The 19,567-nt window shown below is 43.3% G+C and overlaps 1 protein-coding gene across 1 annotated transcript in view; it reads left to right on the top strand.

Annotated features, from left to right (window-relative positions):
* The window catches only part of LOC306854969 (cadherin-4-like), a gene marked incomplete at both ends in the record, with an annotated part of 253,169 nt that extends 238,546 nt beyond the window's left edge, over positions 1–14,623 (top strand). Inside the window, 6 exons of the mRNA XM_079393318.1 lie at positions 1,778–1,920; positions 3,714–3,950; positions 5,690–5,923; positions 6,599–6,738; positions 6,886–7,050; positions 14,417–14,623. Coding sequence (XP_079249444.1) covers positions 1,778–1,920; positions 3,714–3,950; positions 5,690–5,923; positions 6,599–6,738; positions 6,886–7,050; positions 14,417–14,623 — 1,126 coding nt within the window. The remainder of the gene's footprint in view (positions 1–1,777; positions 1,921–3,713; positions 3,951–5,689; positions 5,924–6,598; positions 6,739–6,885; positions 7,051–14,416) is intronic.
* Positions 14,624–19,567: the final 4,944 nt, after the last annotated feature.

Below are 19,567 nucleotides of genomic sequence, written 5' to 3'. Positions count from 1 at the left end.
TTTCTTTTTTTTGTTTTCATAAAACATGTTTTCATGTTTTCATTCCTGTTTTATGGCTTTCTACATGATTTGTTACACCACACAGGGTTTTTAAAACATTAACAGTGTTTTAAATAATAATAATAATAATGAATAATGTTATTATTGCTATTATTTTTATGATTATTATTATTATGTATGCTTTTCTTTTTTGAAGTTGCAGTTTAATAAGCCCTACTAAAAAATCAAAATATATTTTTATTCACAAATTGAATATGTATATCAAAGATGTATATTCCAGTCATTAATGTATTTATACTAACTTATAAAAAAAAATCAGTGTCACATTATTGACCTATATATTATCTAACTACATATATACACAATTATACATCGCATTTGTGTGAAAACCTATTTTGGTCCTGTTTCTAATCTAAATATGTCTCATTACAACAATACAGTTAATTAAATGCTTTTAAATATTTTTGGAGTCTTATTGAATGATCGATTGAGTGAGCAAGTGCTATTGTTCATTTACATAAAGTGCTAATTAGCTGAGTGAGTATATTCTACCTACACTTTTCACTTTTAAATTTTCTGCTGAATCATGCTTGAGTTTAAAATTCCTATAAATCCATGAGGGCTTTATTTGACTAGTGAGTTTAAGGGCCATTTTTATAGAAACCAGATTTAAAACAAATCCATCACTCCCGGGTGCAGGTCAGCCCCTGACTTTGTAAGCGAACATCAGAAGTACATGTGATTTCCATACTGCGCTGTATGTCAAGTGATGTAGCACGCATCATTTGCACCATTAACACCCCCGGAGCAGTTAAATGCTTTTAATTGACTCTCTCCTGTTCTATTCCCTTGGTTGTGCCTGGGTTGCCAAGCAACAGGGTGAAAGGTCGTCAAGTTATGAGCCGAACCATTCCCCACACTGCTGCTTCTATTGTGTCTCTCCCTCTCTCTCTATCAGTCGTTCATGCTTGATTTCTCTTGATTTCTTTTTTTCATGACTTAGAAGTATGCATGAAACATGCCAGCTTGAAGTATCGATCCAAAGTTTGCCTCCCTGCACGTTCACTCATACACTTGGGAGACCTTCACTAGACTTGCTCCATAGATCACTATGTGCGAGGAACAGTTCGATCAATACGGTCCACACTGTGGCACTCTCGTTCTCTGAATCTATCAATGTTATAGGCTCAAATAAGTCACAGGAAAGTGCTTAGCAAACAAAAGACCCTGACAAACAAACAAACAAAAAGATGCAGTGTGGGCTTGATTATTAGCAATACTGAAATAATTTGCGCTTATAGTCGAACGCCAGTAGTGAATCGACGCAGTGGAGTTCTTACCAACTTTTGAGACCTGGTCTGGCAGATAAATAGGCTGTAACTGTTTTTAACTTCAGTGTTTTGGATTAATAGTGCAGAAGCCTGATACATTACCCAATAATATATAGAAGAAAGATTGTGTGTCACATCTGTGATTTGATTGAGTGTAAATGTTTCCACATTTCTCTGTGCAGATCCATTGATCAGAACAGAGCTCATGCTGTGACTGAATGAGGGACATATCTTAATAATCCACACGCTATATCCTCATAACGGACTAAATATGATTTTAACGGCATTTAAATGGATTGATGATCTCAAAGTTCTACATTATTACCCTCAGCCATACTGTTACAGCATAAATTATGATTGAACGTTGAGCTCTATGGCCGCATCTTGCGGATGCTTATGGATTTTTATCTGGAGTAATCTGATGAACAAATGCGTTTGGCCTTCAGGTACTCCAAACTGTCAGATCCAGCCAACTGGCTGAAAATCAACAGGACCAATGGACGGATTACCACCACGGCGGTGCTGGACCGTGAATCGCCGTATATGAAGAAAAGCGTGTATGAAGCGACCTTTTTGGCCGTGGACAACGGTAAGAATAGAGGGTGGGAGTTGGAAAGTTTGAAAGAAATCAAAACTTTGAGTGTTGATGCATTAAAAGTGCTGTAAATGGGGGAAAATGTATTTAAACGATTGTGTAGGTCAGTTTGGAGAGAGCTTGGTTAGCTTGAACTTAATTTGTCCCACAGAGCCAAAAAGCTGTTCACAGCCTATCAATTCATAACCTATCAGCACTGGGACGTTTTTCCAATCTGATTGAATTTCATTCTCATGCTCTATTCAACCAAGATGGTGTTGATTTGCCTGTCCATTTTTACACAAACTTTCCTAAATAGACTAATTGCTTAACACCATCAGAAAACATCCGGAGGAGTTTGTTATGAATAGGAATGAATGCTTATCCTCGTTCCAAGTGAACCCATATTTATTGTAGTCTAGGTTGTGTTGTTTTAACTCACTTAGTTTTGCTCATGGTTTTTGAGGATGAGGGACTGATAAATGTGTGAATTGTTTATACATATATGACCCTGGTAATATGCATTGTTTATGCATTTAAGAACTTTTGCATTTAAGAACTTCATTTGGACAACTTTAAAGGAGATTTTCTCGATTTTTTTGCACCCTCAGAATCCAGATTTTCAAATAGTTGTATCTTGGCCAAATATTTTCCTATCATAACAAACCATACATCAATGGAAAGCTTATTTATTCAGCTATATATATATATATATATATGCTTATTTACAGGAACTGTTCAACTAACGTGGATAGATGAACGAACTGATTTACTAGAATGAATCAGATTTTCAAAAGACGCATTTGAGGAAGAATCATTTAGGGCAAACTGATTTATTAAGATGACTCAGACTTTCCAGTGCTACATATGAAAAATAAGGTTGTTAAGGACAAACCAGTTTTCTGCAATAAATCAAACTATCAAATTCTACATAGGTAAAAAACACGATTTAGGACAAACTGATTTATTGGAATGAATCCGACTTTCCAACATTACAATACATATGAGAGAGGATGCTCTAAATGAACCATTTCCAATTGAAATTTAATTGAATTTATCTAAATTAAAACCAAACCAATCCACTAATATGAATTATTAATGATTTTAGGCAAGCGTGTTTGATTATATTTATAACTCTTTATAATGTAGATGAAAATGCTTATCATTGGGTATTACTTCACAAGCTCAGAAAACATCAGGGGAGGTTGGTATGATTAGGAAATTTACCAATCCATCTGCCTGTCTTGGTGTGTTTTTCCCAGAAGTTTTCAAAGGTGTCCGTAGTGGCAGGCCTTGTCAGGACAAAGGCATATTGGCCTAAATCAATACATCTTTAGGGGCTGGCGTTTTGTATTGCAGTTGATACAGATGTCCAGGGTTGACGGGTTGTATTTTACTCATATCGGACCTTCTAATAACAGAATTTGACAGAATCAATCTTTATAATATCTAGCCTGTTACTCAGTCAGAGCTTTGGGCATGATACCGTGCCATGTTTTCCACAAATGCCCCTCGTCTGTGATGGCAGATTGTGTTTTGAGAACAAGTAGGTATATATCTGGCCTCTGCTTTTGTCTTTGATTCACACACAGCCGTAGGGAGCAGATGTGTCCGTTTCTTCAGGCAAAGTTATTACACATATCTGTCCTCTGAGAGAGCCCAGCTCCATTAAAGGGAAAACAGCTGTGTGAAGTATTTATGTGCAGTTATCATTTCTTCTATCTGACACAATTGAGAGTTTTCAGGACAAATACATGAACTTTACGACCATAACTCCTGACTGTCGTTATCCTCTTTCTGTCTCTTAGGTTCCCCTCCTGCCACAGGAACTGGTACTCTCCAGATTTATTTGATAGATGTGAATGACAACATGCCTGTCTTAGTTCCTCAAGAGGCTCTGGTCTGCGAGAGGTCACGACACGGGTATCCAGTCAACATCACAGCCTCGGATTTAGATTCAGAGCCCAATGCCGGCCCGTATGTCTTTGAGCTGCCCTCTTACCCCTCTTCTGCCCGCCGTAACTGGACCATTTCACGCCTGAATGGTTAGACTTGGCTTTAACGTATTACAAATTCAAAGCATTCAAGGCTATTACCATTTCAACAGGTCATTGTAACTTCAGCTAATGCGTTTGCTGTCAGTTAAAAAGTTTTCCTTCAGGATAATACATCCATAAGTATTGGAACAGTAAAGACAAAATTGCTCTGTTGGCTGTGGAGTCAAGACATCTGCAAATATGATTAAAAGATGAATATAAGACAAAACTACAGAATGTCACATTTTATTATTAGCCGTTTCAACACATATATGTTTTACCAAATAAAAAGAACAGCACTTTTAGAGTTCATCCCACTCATTGATGTGAGCATAAGTATTGGGACAGTTGAACATAAGGCAGATATAAAAGATTAAAAGCTATTATTTAGTTGCAGATCCCTTGCGCACAATCACAGCAGTGAGTCTGTGACCCATAGACATCACCAGACTCTTGGTCTCATCCTTTGAAATACTTTTCCCAGCCTTTAATGCAGCCAATTCTAATTGTTGCTTGTTTTGGGGAGTTTCTGCCTTTACTCTCCTCTTCAGCTGGTGAAATTCATGTTCAATCGGATTTAAATCTGGAGATTGACTTAGGCAATCTAAGACTTTCCATTTCTTTGCCCTTATAAATTCATTGACTGAACTGGCAGGGTGTTTTGGGTCATTGTCCTGATGCAATATGAAGCACTTCCCAATGAATCCAGCGGCATTTTCTTGAATGTTGGTAGGCAAGATGGTGTTGTACCCTTCCAAATTCATTCTGCTACTGTTATCATACATTGGCAGAAATGCATGCCCATGCCACGACACCACCTCCACCATGCTTTACAGATGAGACTGTATGCTTGGGATCATTGCAGTTCCCTTTTCTTCTCCACATTTTTGCTTTGCTTAATCACTTAGATAAAGGTTCATCTTTGTCTCATCGGTCCATAAACACAGTTCCAAAACTCTTTTGGAACTTTTAGTTTTGCAAACTCTAATCTTGCCTTTCTATTTTTGGTGCTGGTCAGAGGTTTGCATCTTGCTGTGTAGCATCTGTAATTCTGTCTCAAAGTCTCCTGAGGACAGTAGATTGTCAGAGCATCACGCCAGCTTTCTGGAAGTTGTTGGTGATTTTACAGACACGTATTTTAGGATTAATTTTCACAGCTTGTATGATTTGTCTGTCATCAACTATTGTTGTTTTCTCAGCCGATCAGGTCGTTGTTGGTTGCTGGTGGTTTCCAAACTCTTGATTTCTCTGAAATTGCTTGCTTTTCTCTCAAAGTCAGCTCCCTCGTCTTCATCCTGGTTTGTGTGTGTCATCATCGAATGCAAGATTCAGAATGCATAAGTAATGGATATAACTCATACGACACATTCCCTGCTTTTAATATCTGAAGAATTAATGCAACAGGACACAGCTGATCACTTAGAAAGACCTGTGAGGCAACTTATGCTCACATCAGATAGAGGGATGAAACTCTAAAAGTGCTGAACTTGTGTTGAATCACCCATTAATAAAATGTGACATTCTGTAGTTTTGTCTCATATTCATCTATTAATCATATTTGTAAATGTCTTGACTCCACAGCCAACAGAGCAATTTTGTCTTTACTGATCCAATACTTTTGGAGGGCACTGTATAATATTAATAATAGTGGATAGAAAAAGATATGCTGTTAATATGTAAATATCGTTTCCAGATAACATAGCCAAATATTTAATTTTGGATTTAATCTTTAATCTATCTCTGTCTAGGTAATTTTGCCCAGTTGAAACTCCGGATCCCGTACCTGGAGGCAGGCATGTACAGAGTTCCCATTTTAGTTTCCGACTCGGGAAACCCTCCCCTGTCCAACACCTCTGTCTTGAAGGTGAAGGTGTGTCCCTGTGATGAAAACGGAGACTGTACTGTGATCGGGGCAGTGACTGTGGCCGGGCTGGGAACTGGAGCCATCATCACCATCCTCATCTGTATCATTATACTGCTCAGTAAGTGATGGATGGATTAGCGTGCAGATTGATGGTTTGATTTATAAATGAACAGATGATTAAATCAGAGAATGCAACAAAATCAAATCTCCACAACATCAGTAAATTGTGATTAATAACCTTTCAACATGCCATTTAATTTTTGATTATTAATTTTCATTGAACTGTCAATCAAAATTTTCTCAGCTTTATGAACCTCCTAGCAAAGTCTCCTTAGAAATATGTACAGGACTATTCCCATTCAATGCATGTGCCATCCAAAAATTTAAATGTGACTTCCAAAAAGTATCATATGTTAAATTATATTATAAACTTCAAAAAAAATATTATATTAAATTATATTATATTATGTTGCTTCACTGTATTTTTAAACAAATTAATGCAGCCTTGGTGAGAATAAGAGATTTTTCAAAAATCTTACCAACCCCAGAACAGTATACGGTACTAGTAGACTTACACATCTAAACTTAAACTATATATATATATATATATATATATATATATATATATATTTATATATATATATATATATATATATAAGTGCATCAGAAAGTGCTTTGTTTTCTTGGACCATGTCTTATCTTGCCTAAGGCACCAAATAAGTCTGGACCGCCACTGATGCCCTGTCAAAATTAGAAAATAGGTGCATGACGCCCCTGTATATTTGCTTTTTAGGTATGGTTCTGTTCTTTGTGGTGTGGGTGAAGCGAAGGGAGAAGGAGCGTCAGACAAAACCCTTATTGATCGACCCTGAGGATGACGTCAGAGATAATATCCTGAAGTATGATGAAGAGGGAGGAGGAGAGGAAGATCAGGTCAGTGTCACACACGTCGTGCTGTTATCGATTTTCGAGTCGAGGCTGTTTTGAAACTTTCAATAGTTTGCAGCTTTTTTGTCAGTTGCAAGAGCATTTCTGACCTTGTTTCAGACGTGACCTGGTATATTTTTATTTCTGTTGCAGGACTATGATCTGAGTCAGCTGCAGCAGCCCGAGTCGCTAGATCACATAATGAGCAAGCCTGCAGGTGTGCGGAGAGTGGACGAGAGACCTGTTATCCTAGAATCTCAGTACCCTGTCCGGCCCACGGTGCCACACCCAGGGGACATCGGGGAGTTCATCATTGACGTATGCTCCCTCTGTTTTTTATCATGAAGATAATCAAGTTAGACCTCAGCTTCAACTAATGCCTGCAGAGGGACATAGGAAGGAAATACAGTTTTCATTTGTAATGAGATTGAAAGAGGTCATAACAATTTTCTTTCCTGATGTCCACTTTTAATCATAGTTTATTTTGTTAGAAATTATTGAGAAATAGTTTTTCAAATTGGAAAGAAAAAGAGTTCTGAATAATTTCGGCAAAAAATAACTAAAGATTAGTGGAACTCAGATGAAAATGTATTGTGTTATAACAAAATGTGGCAACACTTTACTTAAAGCCCTTATGTATAATGCTTTATAAAAGTCTGTTAATGTAATGCATTAATTATGCCTTGTAATGCACCTTACAGTGCACAGTACAATCTCATGAATAATTGTAATCACAGTTAATACATTATAACACTTATCAATTCATTGTTACATTATGCATTTTAAATTCAGTTATAATTATTTGCGACAAGATATAATAAAATACAACACACATTATGAATAATTATAATGCATTATACCCTTTAATAACCCTTAATGATGCAATATACATACATTACTGAAAATGTATAATTCTGTGCTGAAAAGTGACATACAAAATGTGCCGTATTAAAATAATCAACAATCTTGTTAGAAGTAAACTTCAGCTACTCTTTCCCAACCTTGTGCTGCTTTAAGATATGCAGAGTAGCAGGTGCTACATACAAGCACAAACAGTATGATTTATAGTATTTATTAATTTGGTTAATTAGCTTTGTCTGTAATATTTTCAGTTTCCATTTTAGTTTGTTTTGTAACTTTGTTGTATGCTTTTGTTGTTTTTATTACTTTATTGCTTTAATTATTTACATATTTCTATTTAAATACATTTATTTTTATTTCAGTTTTAGTTTTTGTCATTTTAGTTCCCTATCAGTCGGTCACTCCGAGTCACGTCGGTGACCGACGAATTGGGATCTCGCTTAGAGAGACCAATCCCCTACGAGAGTATCTAAACGAGCCAATGCACATTGGCATGCGATTATTGCATCCAGCTGCCGCTAATCACAGCGTGAGTATAATTAGGCAGCGGGTGCAGCGCATATTCAGCTTTTCGCTTCGGAGCCGAGCGGTTACATTGTTCTGCTCCTGACCTCTGCTGATGAGTGAATTCAACGCGTTAAGCACGCTCTTTGGGAGACTCTCGTGCTGGCGGTACGGCGCTTCAGCGGCGGTGGTTCTTCCTGTGTCGAGTGGGTTGCACACATCAGGCTGCACTACCCCCTGATTGTGTTGCAAGTGGCCATCTCCCCTGTGCGCTTCAGCACACTGAAAGAGTGATTTCTCTAAAAGAGCATTCACGGGTGCGTCTTTTTAAAGACGACGTTGCATCTGGCAAACTTGACGTTGCGTCTTTGTAAAGACGAGTTGGGTCTTGCTTCAGACAACGTGTCACCCGTGCGTTTCTGGATGCGGTCGTTACCTGGGGCCGGGTGATGGTCATGATCACTGCCTCACATGCCTGGGCAGTAAGCATGCTGAGGTGGCGTTCGTGGATGAGGCATCTTCTCATGGGAAGGTGATCATCTTGGAGTTGCGGGCCAGGCTCCGATACCTCGACAAAGGGACGGAGCTCTGTTGCCCCTGCCTTGATTTGGCCCTCGTTCTGGCTGCAGACAGACGGGGACCATTTCAGGCGGTGGCATGGTGGCAAACCCTCCAGGGAACCAACCCTTGAGGGACCATCGCCCCTCTTGCGCTCCAAAACCAGTTGAGCTGTCAGTGGAGCGTGCTGGGCCCTCTACAAGGGGAGCACCAGCAGTTACCCTGGCGCTCCTCCCGGTCACCAGACGTCGACTGCTGCATCGGAGGGTGAGCTGGAGATTTCTGGGCAAGAAGATTCGGCTGCTGCTGCTCCGGCAGTAGCAGTGCCTGAGTCGGATCTAGAAATCACGGCTATGCTTTCCCGGGCCACTGAGAGGGTAGGGCTCGAGTGGAGATCCCACCGTGTCCCGAGCCCTCGAGGTTGGACGACTGGTTTCTCGGGGTAGTTTGCGCTGGTTCTCAGCGCCCTGCCCTAGTGCCTCTCTCCCGGAGGTGCATGGGGAGCTTACCAGGTCGTGGACGGCACCTTTTACTGCCAGAAACCGCCCTGCTAGCTCCTCCCCCTCACCACCCTCGGTGGCGCAGCTAGGGGGTATACGGGGGTCCCCCCGGTGGAGCGGTCGGTTGCGATGCAGTTGTGTCCTAATACCGTCTCCACTCGGCGGGGCGAACCGTGCCTCCCCTTCCGGGCCTGTAGGTACTCGTCTGGTCTGTCTGGCGGGGCTTATATGGCCTGTGGGGAAGCTGCCTCCACCTTTCGCTACGGCGTTACTGCAAGGTCCTCAGGCTAAAAGCACTGAGGACATGCACGGGGGTGGTTACGATCCGGAAGCTCTGAGAGCTTGTACCTCGGGCCTCGCGCTACGAGCGACGAAGGTGACGCGGTCTCTGGGTCGTGCGATGTCCACACTTGTGGTCCAGGACGTTCACCCCTGGCTGTGTCTGGTCGACATGGGGACACCGACAAAGTATCGGTTCCTCAAGGGCCCTGTGTCCCAGACTGGCCTCTGCGGCGACGCAGTCGAGAACATGGCCCAGCAGTTCTCGGCTGCTCACGAGCAGGTTGAGGCGATCCAACACCTCCTGCCCCGGCGGGCAGCTGCTGCCTCCACCCGTCCGCCGGCTGCAGCGCCCCAGCCTGCTTGTCGCCGAGGGCGGCCCCTACGTCCGTCCCTGCTCCCGCACCGCATCCGCAGCAGCTTCCAGAAGCGGTGCCGTTGAGCTGGGCGTAGGCAGGCCGCCCCGCCCGTCCTGGCCCCCGTCAAACCTGGCGGTGAGCGGAAGAGCAAGAGGCACAGGACGGGCGACCCAGAGAGAGAGAGAGAGGACTGCTTTGGGAGGTGGCGGATGCGCCTCCCCCTCCCCCGGTGGAGGGCCGGGTGGAGATTCTCCTATTTCAAAAATCTCGACAAGAAGCGGTTGTCTCTGCCCTGGGTCCCAAGAGGGCATGGAGAGTCGCGGACGGACCAACTCCGGACCGCGCTCATCCTCCTCTTCGCCAGCTGGCAGCAGTGGGCGGTTCGAGAGCGTCATCAAAGGCCCTACTCACGCACCCTCTGCCAAACCTCGGAACCAGGTAAGCGCGCACCGCACACTCAGACCCCTTGGTCCGCCACGGGCCGTGTTCCTGTGTTCCACCTCGCTGCCCCACCGCGGGTACGTCGGTGGTCCCGCTGCTCCGCTTGTACGGTGTCTGGGTGCCTGTCTACCCAGCCCGTCTTGCTGGCTCCAGTGGACCATCTGGCTCGGCTATGTGGTTCAGTTTCCTCCCAAGTTCAGGGGCATCCACCTCACAGCAGTGAAGGCAGCTGATGCTCATGTTTTGTGTGGAGAGATCGCTGTCCTACTGGCGGAGGACGCGATGGAGCCGGTCCCTCCAGCCGATATGAAGACAGGGCTTGCAACCCTTACTTCATTGTGCCCAAGAAAGCGGTGGGTTACGACCAATCTTGGATCTGCGTGTCTGGAACTGGGCCCTTCACAGGCTTTCGTTCAAGACGCTCACGCAGAAACGCATCTTTGGGTGCATCCGTCCCCGAGATTGGTTTGCAGCGGTCGACCTGAAGGACGTGTACGTCCATGTGTCGATTCCTTCCGCGCCACAGGCCATTCCTGCAGTTTGCGTTGAAGGACGGGCATATCAGTACAAGGTCCTGCCCTTCGGGCTGTCCCTGTTACCCCGTGTCTTCACGAAAGTTGCGGAGGCAGCCCTTGTTCCCATGAGAGAACAGGGCGTTCGCATTTTCAACTACCTCAACGACTGGCCCATACTGGCTCAGTCTCAGGACCAGTTGTGCGAACACAGGGATTTGGTGTCACACCTCAGCCAGTTGGGCCTTCAGGTCAACTGGGAAAAGAGCAAACTCTGTCTTCATATCGACGCAGAGGATCTCTTTTCTCGGTATGGAGTTGGATTCGGTCAGTCAGACAGCACACCTCACGTAGGAACGTGCTCAGTCGGTGTTGAACTGCTTGAATGCGTTCAAGAGCAGGACAGCGGCCCCACTGAAACAATTTCAGAGGCTCCTGGGGCATATGACAGCTGCAGCGGCAGTCACGCCGCTGGGGCTGCTTCATATGAGGCCGCTTCAACACTGGCTCCATGGCCGAGTCCCGAGGTGGGCGTGGCAGCGCGGCACTCACCGGGTCCAAGTCACACCGGCCTGCCGCCGAACCCTCACCCCGTGGTCAGACCTTTCGTTTCTGCGGGCAGGTGTGCCCCTGGAACAGGTCTCCAGGCATGCTGTGATTTTCACGGATGCCTCCACCACCGGCTGAGGTGCCACGTTCGACGGGCTTGCGGTGTCGGGGGTTTGGACGGGCCCCCAACTGCACTGGCACATCAATTGCCTAGAGTTGCTAGCGGTACGTCTGGCCTTGGTCCGTCTCAGAAGGCGTTTACGAGGCAAACACGTACTGGTCCGCACGGACAACACTGCGACCGTTGCGTACATCAACCGACAAGGTGGTCTGCGCTCCCGTCGCATGTCGCAACTCGCCCGCCACCTCCTCCTCTGGAGTCAGAAGCATCTGAGGTCGCTTCGTGCCATTCATATTCCGGGCTTGCTCAACCGGGCAGCCGACGAGCTGTCACGAGCTGCGCTCCCCGGAGAATGGAGACTCCATCCCCAGACGGTCCAGCTCAGCTGGCCGCGGGGGCCTTCGCAAGTATGCGTCTCCCCCAGTGAGCCTTCTCGCAAAAACAGATACTATGCAAGATCAGGGGGGACGAGCAGCAGGTCCTGCTCGTGGCGCCGTACTGGCCCACTCGGACTTGGTTCTCAGAACTGATGCTCCTCGTGACAGCCCCTCCCTGACAGATTCCTCTGAGGAAGGATCTACTGACTCAGAGACCGGGCACCTTTTTGCACCCGCGTCCAGACCTAAGAAGCTGGAAACTTCATGTCTGGTCCCTGGACGGGACGCGGAGGTTCTAGGTGACCTACCCCAAGGGGTAGTTGACACCATCACTTCGGCTAGAGCGCCGTCCACGAGACAGGCCTACACCTTGAAATGGAACCTGTTCGTCGAGTGGTGTTCTTCTCACCGAGAAGACCCCCGAAAGTGCACGATCAGAGTCGTGCTTTCCTTTTTGCAGCAGGGGTTGGAGCTAAGGCTGTCTCCCTCCACCCTTAAAGTCTATGTGGCTGCGATTGCTGCCAACCATGACCCCGTGGAAGGGAAGTCGGTGGGTAAGCATGACTTGGTCATCAGGTTCCTTAGGGGGGCAAGAAGGTTAAATCCTCCACGGCCCCCCTCTATACCCTCTTGGGAACTGTCTCTAGTGCTGAAAGCACTACAGCAGGCCCCATTTGATCCTTTGCAGTCAGTTGAGCTGCAGTTTATTTCAATGAAGACTCTGCTCCTGCTTGCATTGGCCTCCATCAAGAGGGTAGGGGACCTGCACGCATTTTCGGTCGACGATTCGTGCCTAGAGTTTGGGCCGGCTGACTCCCAGGTAATCCTGAGGCCCCGGCCTGGCTACGTGCCCAAGGTTCCCACTACTCCCTTCAGGGACCAGGTGGTGAGCCTGCAAGCGCTGCCCTCGGAGGAGGCAGACCCAGCCCTTGCTTTGCTTTGTCCCGTCCGAGCGCGGAGATGCTACGTTGACAGGACACAAAGCTTCAGGACCTCAGACCAGCTCTTTTGTCTGTCACGGAGGCCGGCAGAAGGGGAAGGCCGTCTCCAAGCAGAGGATGGCCCACTGGATAGTGGACGCCATCACCCTGGCTTATCAGGTACAGGGTGTGCCCTGCCCGTTCAGGTTGAGAGCTCACTCTACTAGAGCTGTTGCATCCTCCTGGGCGTTGGCTCGTGGCGCCTCGCTGGCAGATATTTGTAGAGCTGCGGGCTGGGCGACCCCTAACACGTTCGCTAGGTTCTATAGCCTTCGTGTGGAACCGGTTTCCTCCTGTGTTCTCACCTCAAACGGGTAGAAGCACTGAGAGGTCCCTTTTCCTGGTCGGCTTGCTAAAACTGCTCCAGAGAGTCCGTACTGTAGACCCTGTCGAGTTCCTCCGTCCCCTCGGCAGTCAGATGTGGCGGAGCATCTGACGCCAGGCCCTCACTCGCTGAATCCATGAGAACCGGTAGAGGGCTGGGTTCCATATGAAAGGCCTTTTTGGACCCCATATGTGTATAGTCCACGGTATAGCCTGAGAGCCCGTGTTTCCCCGGCAGGTCTTCTGCCAATCTCCATGAGGTACAAATTCCTCTAATCCTCCATATGCGCCTAAGGTTGATCATATGCGTAATTGCTCCGAACCTCCTACGGAAAGGGCGAGCTTCCGTAGCGTCCGGTTCCAACTGGAATGGGTACGTTTTCCCAGTGTTATCCAGACTTACTGAGTGGGTAGTGCCATGGCAGCAGTAGCTGGTCTTCTGCGGTAGCCCTGACCTGCGCCAAAAAATAGGGGCTCAGGAGGCTTCCACAGGACACTGGAAGGGGCAGTACCCGTGGCCTTTTGGTAGGGATCCCAATTCGTCGGTCACCGACGTGACTCGGAGTGACCGACTGATAGGGAACGTCTCGGTTACGTATGTAACCCTCGTTCCCTGAAGAAGGGAACGGAGACGTCACGTCCCGTCGCCACGGCTGCTGTACCACCGCTGAGCGGCCGGGTCACCGGCTCGGCTCCTCAGCGAAAACCTGAATATGCGCTGCACCCGCTGCCTAATTATACTCACGCTGTGATTAGCGGCAGCTGGATGCAATAATCGCATGCCAATGTGCATTGGCTCGTTTAGATACTCTCGTAGGGGATTGGTCTCTCTAAGCGAGATCCCAATTCGTCGGTCACCGACGTGACGTCTCCGTTCCCTTCTTCAGGGAACGAGGGTTAAATACGTAACCGAGACGTTCTTTCAATTAGCTGTCAAGTCAACATTTCAAATTTTCAAAGTTTTTGGTTTAATAATTATATTTTAATATATTTTATTTCAACTTTATTTCAATTGCCAAAAACTATTTTAATGGTTGGATGGATAGACGTGTTCATCTGATCTGCCTGGAGTGAGAAAAAAAAGCACAAGATGAGTCATTTTTGCAGCTTAGTTTAAAAAAAAAGTATTTTTCACTGAGCAGGAAGTTACAGCGTGTTTTCATAGTGCATCAAGGTCTTTCATCTCAAACGATCAAGGAAAATTTGATTTCTCCTGATGTGACCCCTTTAAGCACTTTTCTCAGCAGCGGCTTTCAGAGTGTTTTGTATGCGTCTGTTCCAACAGCCTCATCTGACGTTCTCTCCCTCTCTCACATTAGGGTCTACGTGCGGCGGATAATGACCCCACTGCTCCTCCCTACGACTCCCTGCTGGTGTTTGACTACGAGGGCAGCGGCTCCACAGCGGGCTCCGTTAGCTCCCTGGACTCCTCCAGCTCTGGAGAACAGGACTACGACTACCTCAATGACTGGGGTCCTCGCTTCAGAAAGCTGGCAGACCTCTACGGTGGAGGGGGAGAGGACTGAAGGTGGGAACTCGAGGAAGACGGAGGGGAATGGAGAGGGCCAGGAGGGACAATTGGCTTCTTGGATGTTTTATCGAGAAGTCGTACACCAAGCCTCCAAGTGGGCTGATTATCTCTCAACTAAAGTTCCTCTGCACGCTACGGAGGCATCGAGAGGGGAGGATATTGCCCTGCAGCCTGCTCTGGACCTTTGCTGCAATCCACAAGTATTTTACGGCTTTTTACAATATTTCGCGTTGTGGTTTCTTCAGTGTTGTTTTGTCACTCCTCTCGGACCGCCTAGAGGCTCAAGATGGAATCGAGTTGCAACGACAAATTCTCGGCGAGCAGGAATCAAAAAAAAAAAACGAGTGCGCACGCTCGTTTTTTCGTTCGCTTCATCACTAAAGAGAGTTCCACACACACTTTTTCTCTCGACTTGAATTTCAGTAGAACAGAAGCACTGTTGTTGATAAAGTGCCTTTTGTGGTGTGTTTTGTATCGGACTCCTGCAATCTCAGGGTCGGTTGCCATTTTGAAAAGTTTCTTCTGTTGGGCACACACTCCACCGTTCCTGTCTGCTCCTCTCGACTACCTTTTGCTTTCCTTTCATCCCTGCATTACCAGTGCAGAACGCCTCTTTGACTACTATGTGGAAAACAAACAAAGCAAACAGAGAATGTTTTGTCAAGACTTTTGTTGATAAACACAGGAATCATTTTCCCTTCAGAAATCTCATTCTCCCTTGAGAAATTGGAGCGTATGAAGTACAGTGATTCAATTCAAAAAATATTTTCTTTTTTTTTTCTTTTTTTACTTGACCGACCACAACCATATAATGTTATGTTGTGTAATGGTTGTGTAAAAAAATCAAGGTCTTTATTTTAAAAGAAGAAAAAATATATTACTGGAGAATGCCTTTTAGCTCATACTCTTGCCTGCCTTGTACGATTTTGTGTTGCGTTTCCGAATTGTAAAGGTAATTTAGGCATGACAAGTTGCCAGACAGTGAGACTAAAAGTGAAGGCTGAAGAAACCCGACTCTAAAAGGATTGCATCAGAAGAAACCTTCTTTTTTGTCTTGAACATTCCCCTTTTCTAACTTTATAAGTTGATTTAAAATATTGTACGTGCATGACCTCTTTCAAAACAATGTCTCAAATCTCTCGCACTTGTTCCTCTGTGGTCAGAATGTGAAAAGTAGTTGGCAAAGAATATAAACCATACGGAATAAATATAATCTGAAAAAAATAAAAATAAAAAACAAACAAAAAAAGATTCAAAATGTTTAAAATGCTGTAAAATACTTATTTTGAAACATTTGCTGCTCTTCAAGGTCCAAGTCGGGCTAAATGACAGTGTCTGGGCCAATTTGGTTTTAATTGTGTGTGAATGTGTGTGAGTGTGTGTTTGTCTATATCCTGTAGGATTTTTACATTATCTTTTTATATGTTTGTCTTTTGTATTTTTCTCTTAGGTTTTACGTTTATTCTTTGGCTATGAGAAATGCAGCAGCATTCTTTTTGTCTTGTTGTTCTGAAGAAAGTCTGTCTCGTACGTACTGTCCCTGGATAAGGGTCTAAACCTGCATTGCAGAGAAGCTTACAATCATGCCTGCTCCACCATTCAGTGTAACTGATTTCTCTTTCCATTCATCTCAAATATTGGATGTGCTTTAGAGAATAAACAATCACATTTTTTTTAAAAAAAAAGAAAAAAAAATCTCAAGTCTCTGTCCTGTCCATAATAGGTTCATGTCTCTTTTCTTCTCTCTCATACTTCCATCTTCCACCTTTCAGCTGCATGTCAAAATGTTTTCTAGGCATGAGTGAGCATTGCATTATGCCATCAAGTGACAATTGAATTTAGCTGATATATTGAGTATGGGATTTCTGATTAAGCCATAAAATCAGGCCATTTTAAAATGGCAGCGTGATTATCATTAGAACTTCTGGATTTCCATGCATTACCATTAAATTAACATTGACTTAACATAACTTTAGATGACTGCTCCTCCTACACATCTGCCTTCAGAAGCACTCTGTCCAGTGATGACAACACTTATCTGACAGAAAGTTTCCTAGATTTTTCACTTGTATTTAAATGAGCCATGAATTTCTGTCCCATGACCCAGTGAAAGGTCAGTGTACTCAAAGGGCATATGGCATAATTAAAACATAAGGCCCGCCACTAATGACGAATCTCTGGGAGTGGATTAAAGCTAAAGACCATGAAAATGTATGAAATTACAATTGGGTAATGCGATTAAAAATGTCATAAAAGTTAATACTCTATCTCTCTCTTTTTTTTCCTTTTTTTTTTTTACAAACATTTATGTGTTTTTTGCTTTATGCTTTATTAGGACTATCAATCAGTTTAAAATGATAATTGCATTAATTTCTTGATATACTGATTAATTTGCAGAGAAAAAGTAAGATAAATGTTTCCACATCATAAACTTGCAATCTATGTTGCAATGAAGTTTGTCCATATGTCCAAGGTACACTTAGGGATCATCCACTCAGGACATGGTCTTGTATGCCACCTACAATATTTTTTAATTGTTAGTCTATGTTAAATTGCGTAAGACAATATTTGCCTGATGCTCGCAACTTGCTGTTTTAAAGCATCTTACGCCATAAGCGCCACATTTTTAAGTCTCTTTGTCACAATAAAAACACTTCAGTTTTAAACAACCACTAAAATGAAGGGAAAGAAAAGGGAGTTTGGTTTGGACTTTCTAACCTCTCTCCAGCATGCCACAGCTCTTTTGGTTTTGATCTCATTTATTAACCTCTTGCCCATTTTAAAGACAGATACATACTGACAGTTTATCAGTGCTTTTCCATTTGTTTCAATCAGTACAACTCCAGCTCGAAGCATCCCTCTCTCTCTGCATCTCTGTTACACTTTGCATACTAATGGTGAACATGTTCTGTTTTATCTATTCTTCATGTACCAAAATTGTGTATGAGTCTCTCTCTGCGGTTTCAATAAGTCAGCACACAGAGAGAGTGAGCCGAGACACCAGAGAGAGTGAGAGCTGTAGGGGATTGGAACTCTCTGCGGCCGTGTCTATCAATTAGTGCTCTGATTAATCCCTTGCTTTAATCTCATCAAGCAGAACACTGCTAATTACCCACAGACGAGAAGAGCAAGGGATGGAGAAAGAGCAAAACTATAAGAGCATGTGTCATTAGATGCAAGAAGGGGTGGTAATAGGCAAAAGAGGGAGGAGAAGAAAGAGGGGAGCAATAAGAAAAGCAGAGAGCGATCATATGAGATGGCATCTGTTTTGTACAATTTAATGGACTAAAGTTGGACTAAAGTGACTCTAGTTGATAACTGCACATCTTCTGTACTAGTTGTACTAAAGTAAGTTCTCTTTACTTTAAAAAAATGTTGGCAACCGATTGCACATATTTTTTTAGGTTTCCATATCTTAAAATAGAGGATTAAATCCATGCTAAGAATAATAGTATTTAGAATGTTTGCTGTATAAAATTATAAAACATTATAAATAAAAATAAGCAACATTAGTAAACATTCTAGAGTATGTACTGTCGTGACCAAAAATACTGGCACACTTGGTAAATATGATCAAAGGCGGCTGTGAAAATTAATATGCATTGTCAATCCTTTTGATCTTTTATTTAAAAAAATCACAAAAATCTAACCTTTCATTGGATAATAAGAATTTAAAATGGGGGGGGAAATATCATTATGAAATAAATGTTTTTCTCTAATACACATTGGCCACAATTAACGGCACCCTTACTTATTTCAAAAAGTTTGTAACATTTTATGTTGATTGGAAATTCTTAATTATTGCCCCGATGGTGGAAATGGGAATTTTCACTGCTCTAGCGCTTTTCTTAAAGCCACTTCACTAATTTGTGAAGCTCAGTTATCTTTTGCTGCACATCAGAAATATATTCTTTGTTTTTTCTCATTGTGATGGATGATTAAAGGAATTTGGGCTTTGTTTTCCTTCCTATTTATATTTCTGTGAAACAGGAAGCCATGGCTGGATAATTTCATGTTCATAATCCCCCTGGAGTGCTCAAAATTGTGAATATGAATGGTAATATACTTCAGAGATATTTTACTCATAAGAATTTCTAGGGATGCCAATAATTGTGTCCAATATGTATTTGAGAAAAATATCATAATGATATTTCCCCCCATTTTAAATCCTTATTATCCAATGAAAGGTTAGATTTTTTTAAAAAATTTAAAATAATTTTTTTTAAATAAAGATCAAAAGGATTAATGCAGTTTAATTTTCACTATATGATCAATTTTCTTTGATCATATTTACCAAGGGTGCCGATATTTTTGGCCATGACTGTAATTGTACTAAAGGTACAATTCTGGGACTTTTTTTTTCTGAGAGTGTACAGGAATAACTATACAGAGATCAGCGGAAATATCTGATGAATACTGCAATTGATTAATCCCAGTTAGATATCCCTGAGTACTGAAGAAGCAATCAAACTGATTTGTGACCCTGGACCACAAAACCAGTCTTAAGTGCCAATTTTTCAAAATTGAGATTTATACATCCTGAAAGCTGAAATAAGCTTTCCATTGATGTATGGTTTGTTATGATAGGACAATATTTGGGCGAGATACAACTATTTGAACATCTTGAATCTGAGGGTGCAAAAAAACTGAAAATACTGAAAATCACCTTTGAAGTTGTCCAAATGAAATTCTTAACAATGCATATTACTAATCAAAAATTAAGTTTTGATACATTTATGGTAAGAAATTTAAAAATATATCTTCATGGAACATGATCTTTACTTAATATCCTAATGATTTTTGGCATAAAAAAAAAATCGATAATTTTGACCCATACAATGTATTTTTGGCTATTGCTACAAATATACCCCAGAGACTTAAGACTGGTTTTATAGTCCAGGGTCACATTTGTGAACAAATCAAGTAGTCTAGTTATTGA

Source organism: Barbus barbus (assembly GCF_936440315.1).
Source record: "Barbus barbus genome assembly, chromosome: 35".
In the NCBI taxonomy this organism is placed as follows: Eukaryota; Metazoa; Chordata; class Actinopteri; order Cypriniformes; family Cyprinidae; genus Barbus; species Barbus barbus.
The sequence above is the reverse complement of the archived record's forward strand: the minus strand, read 5'-3'. Positions and strand labels throughout refer to the sequence as shown.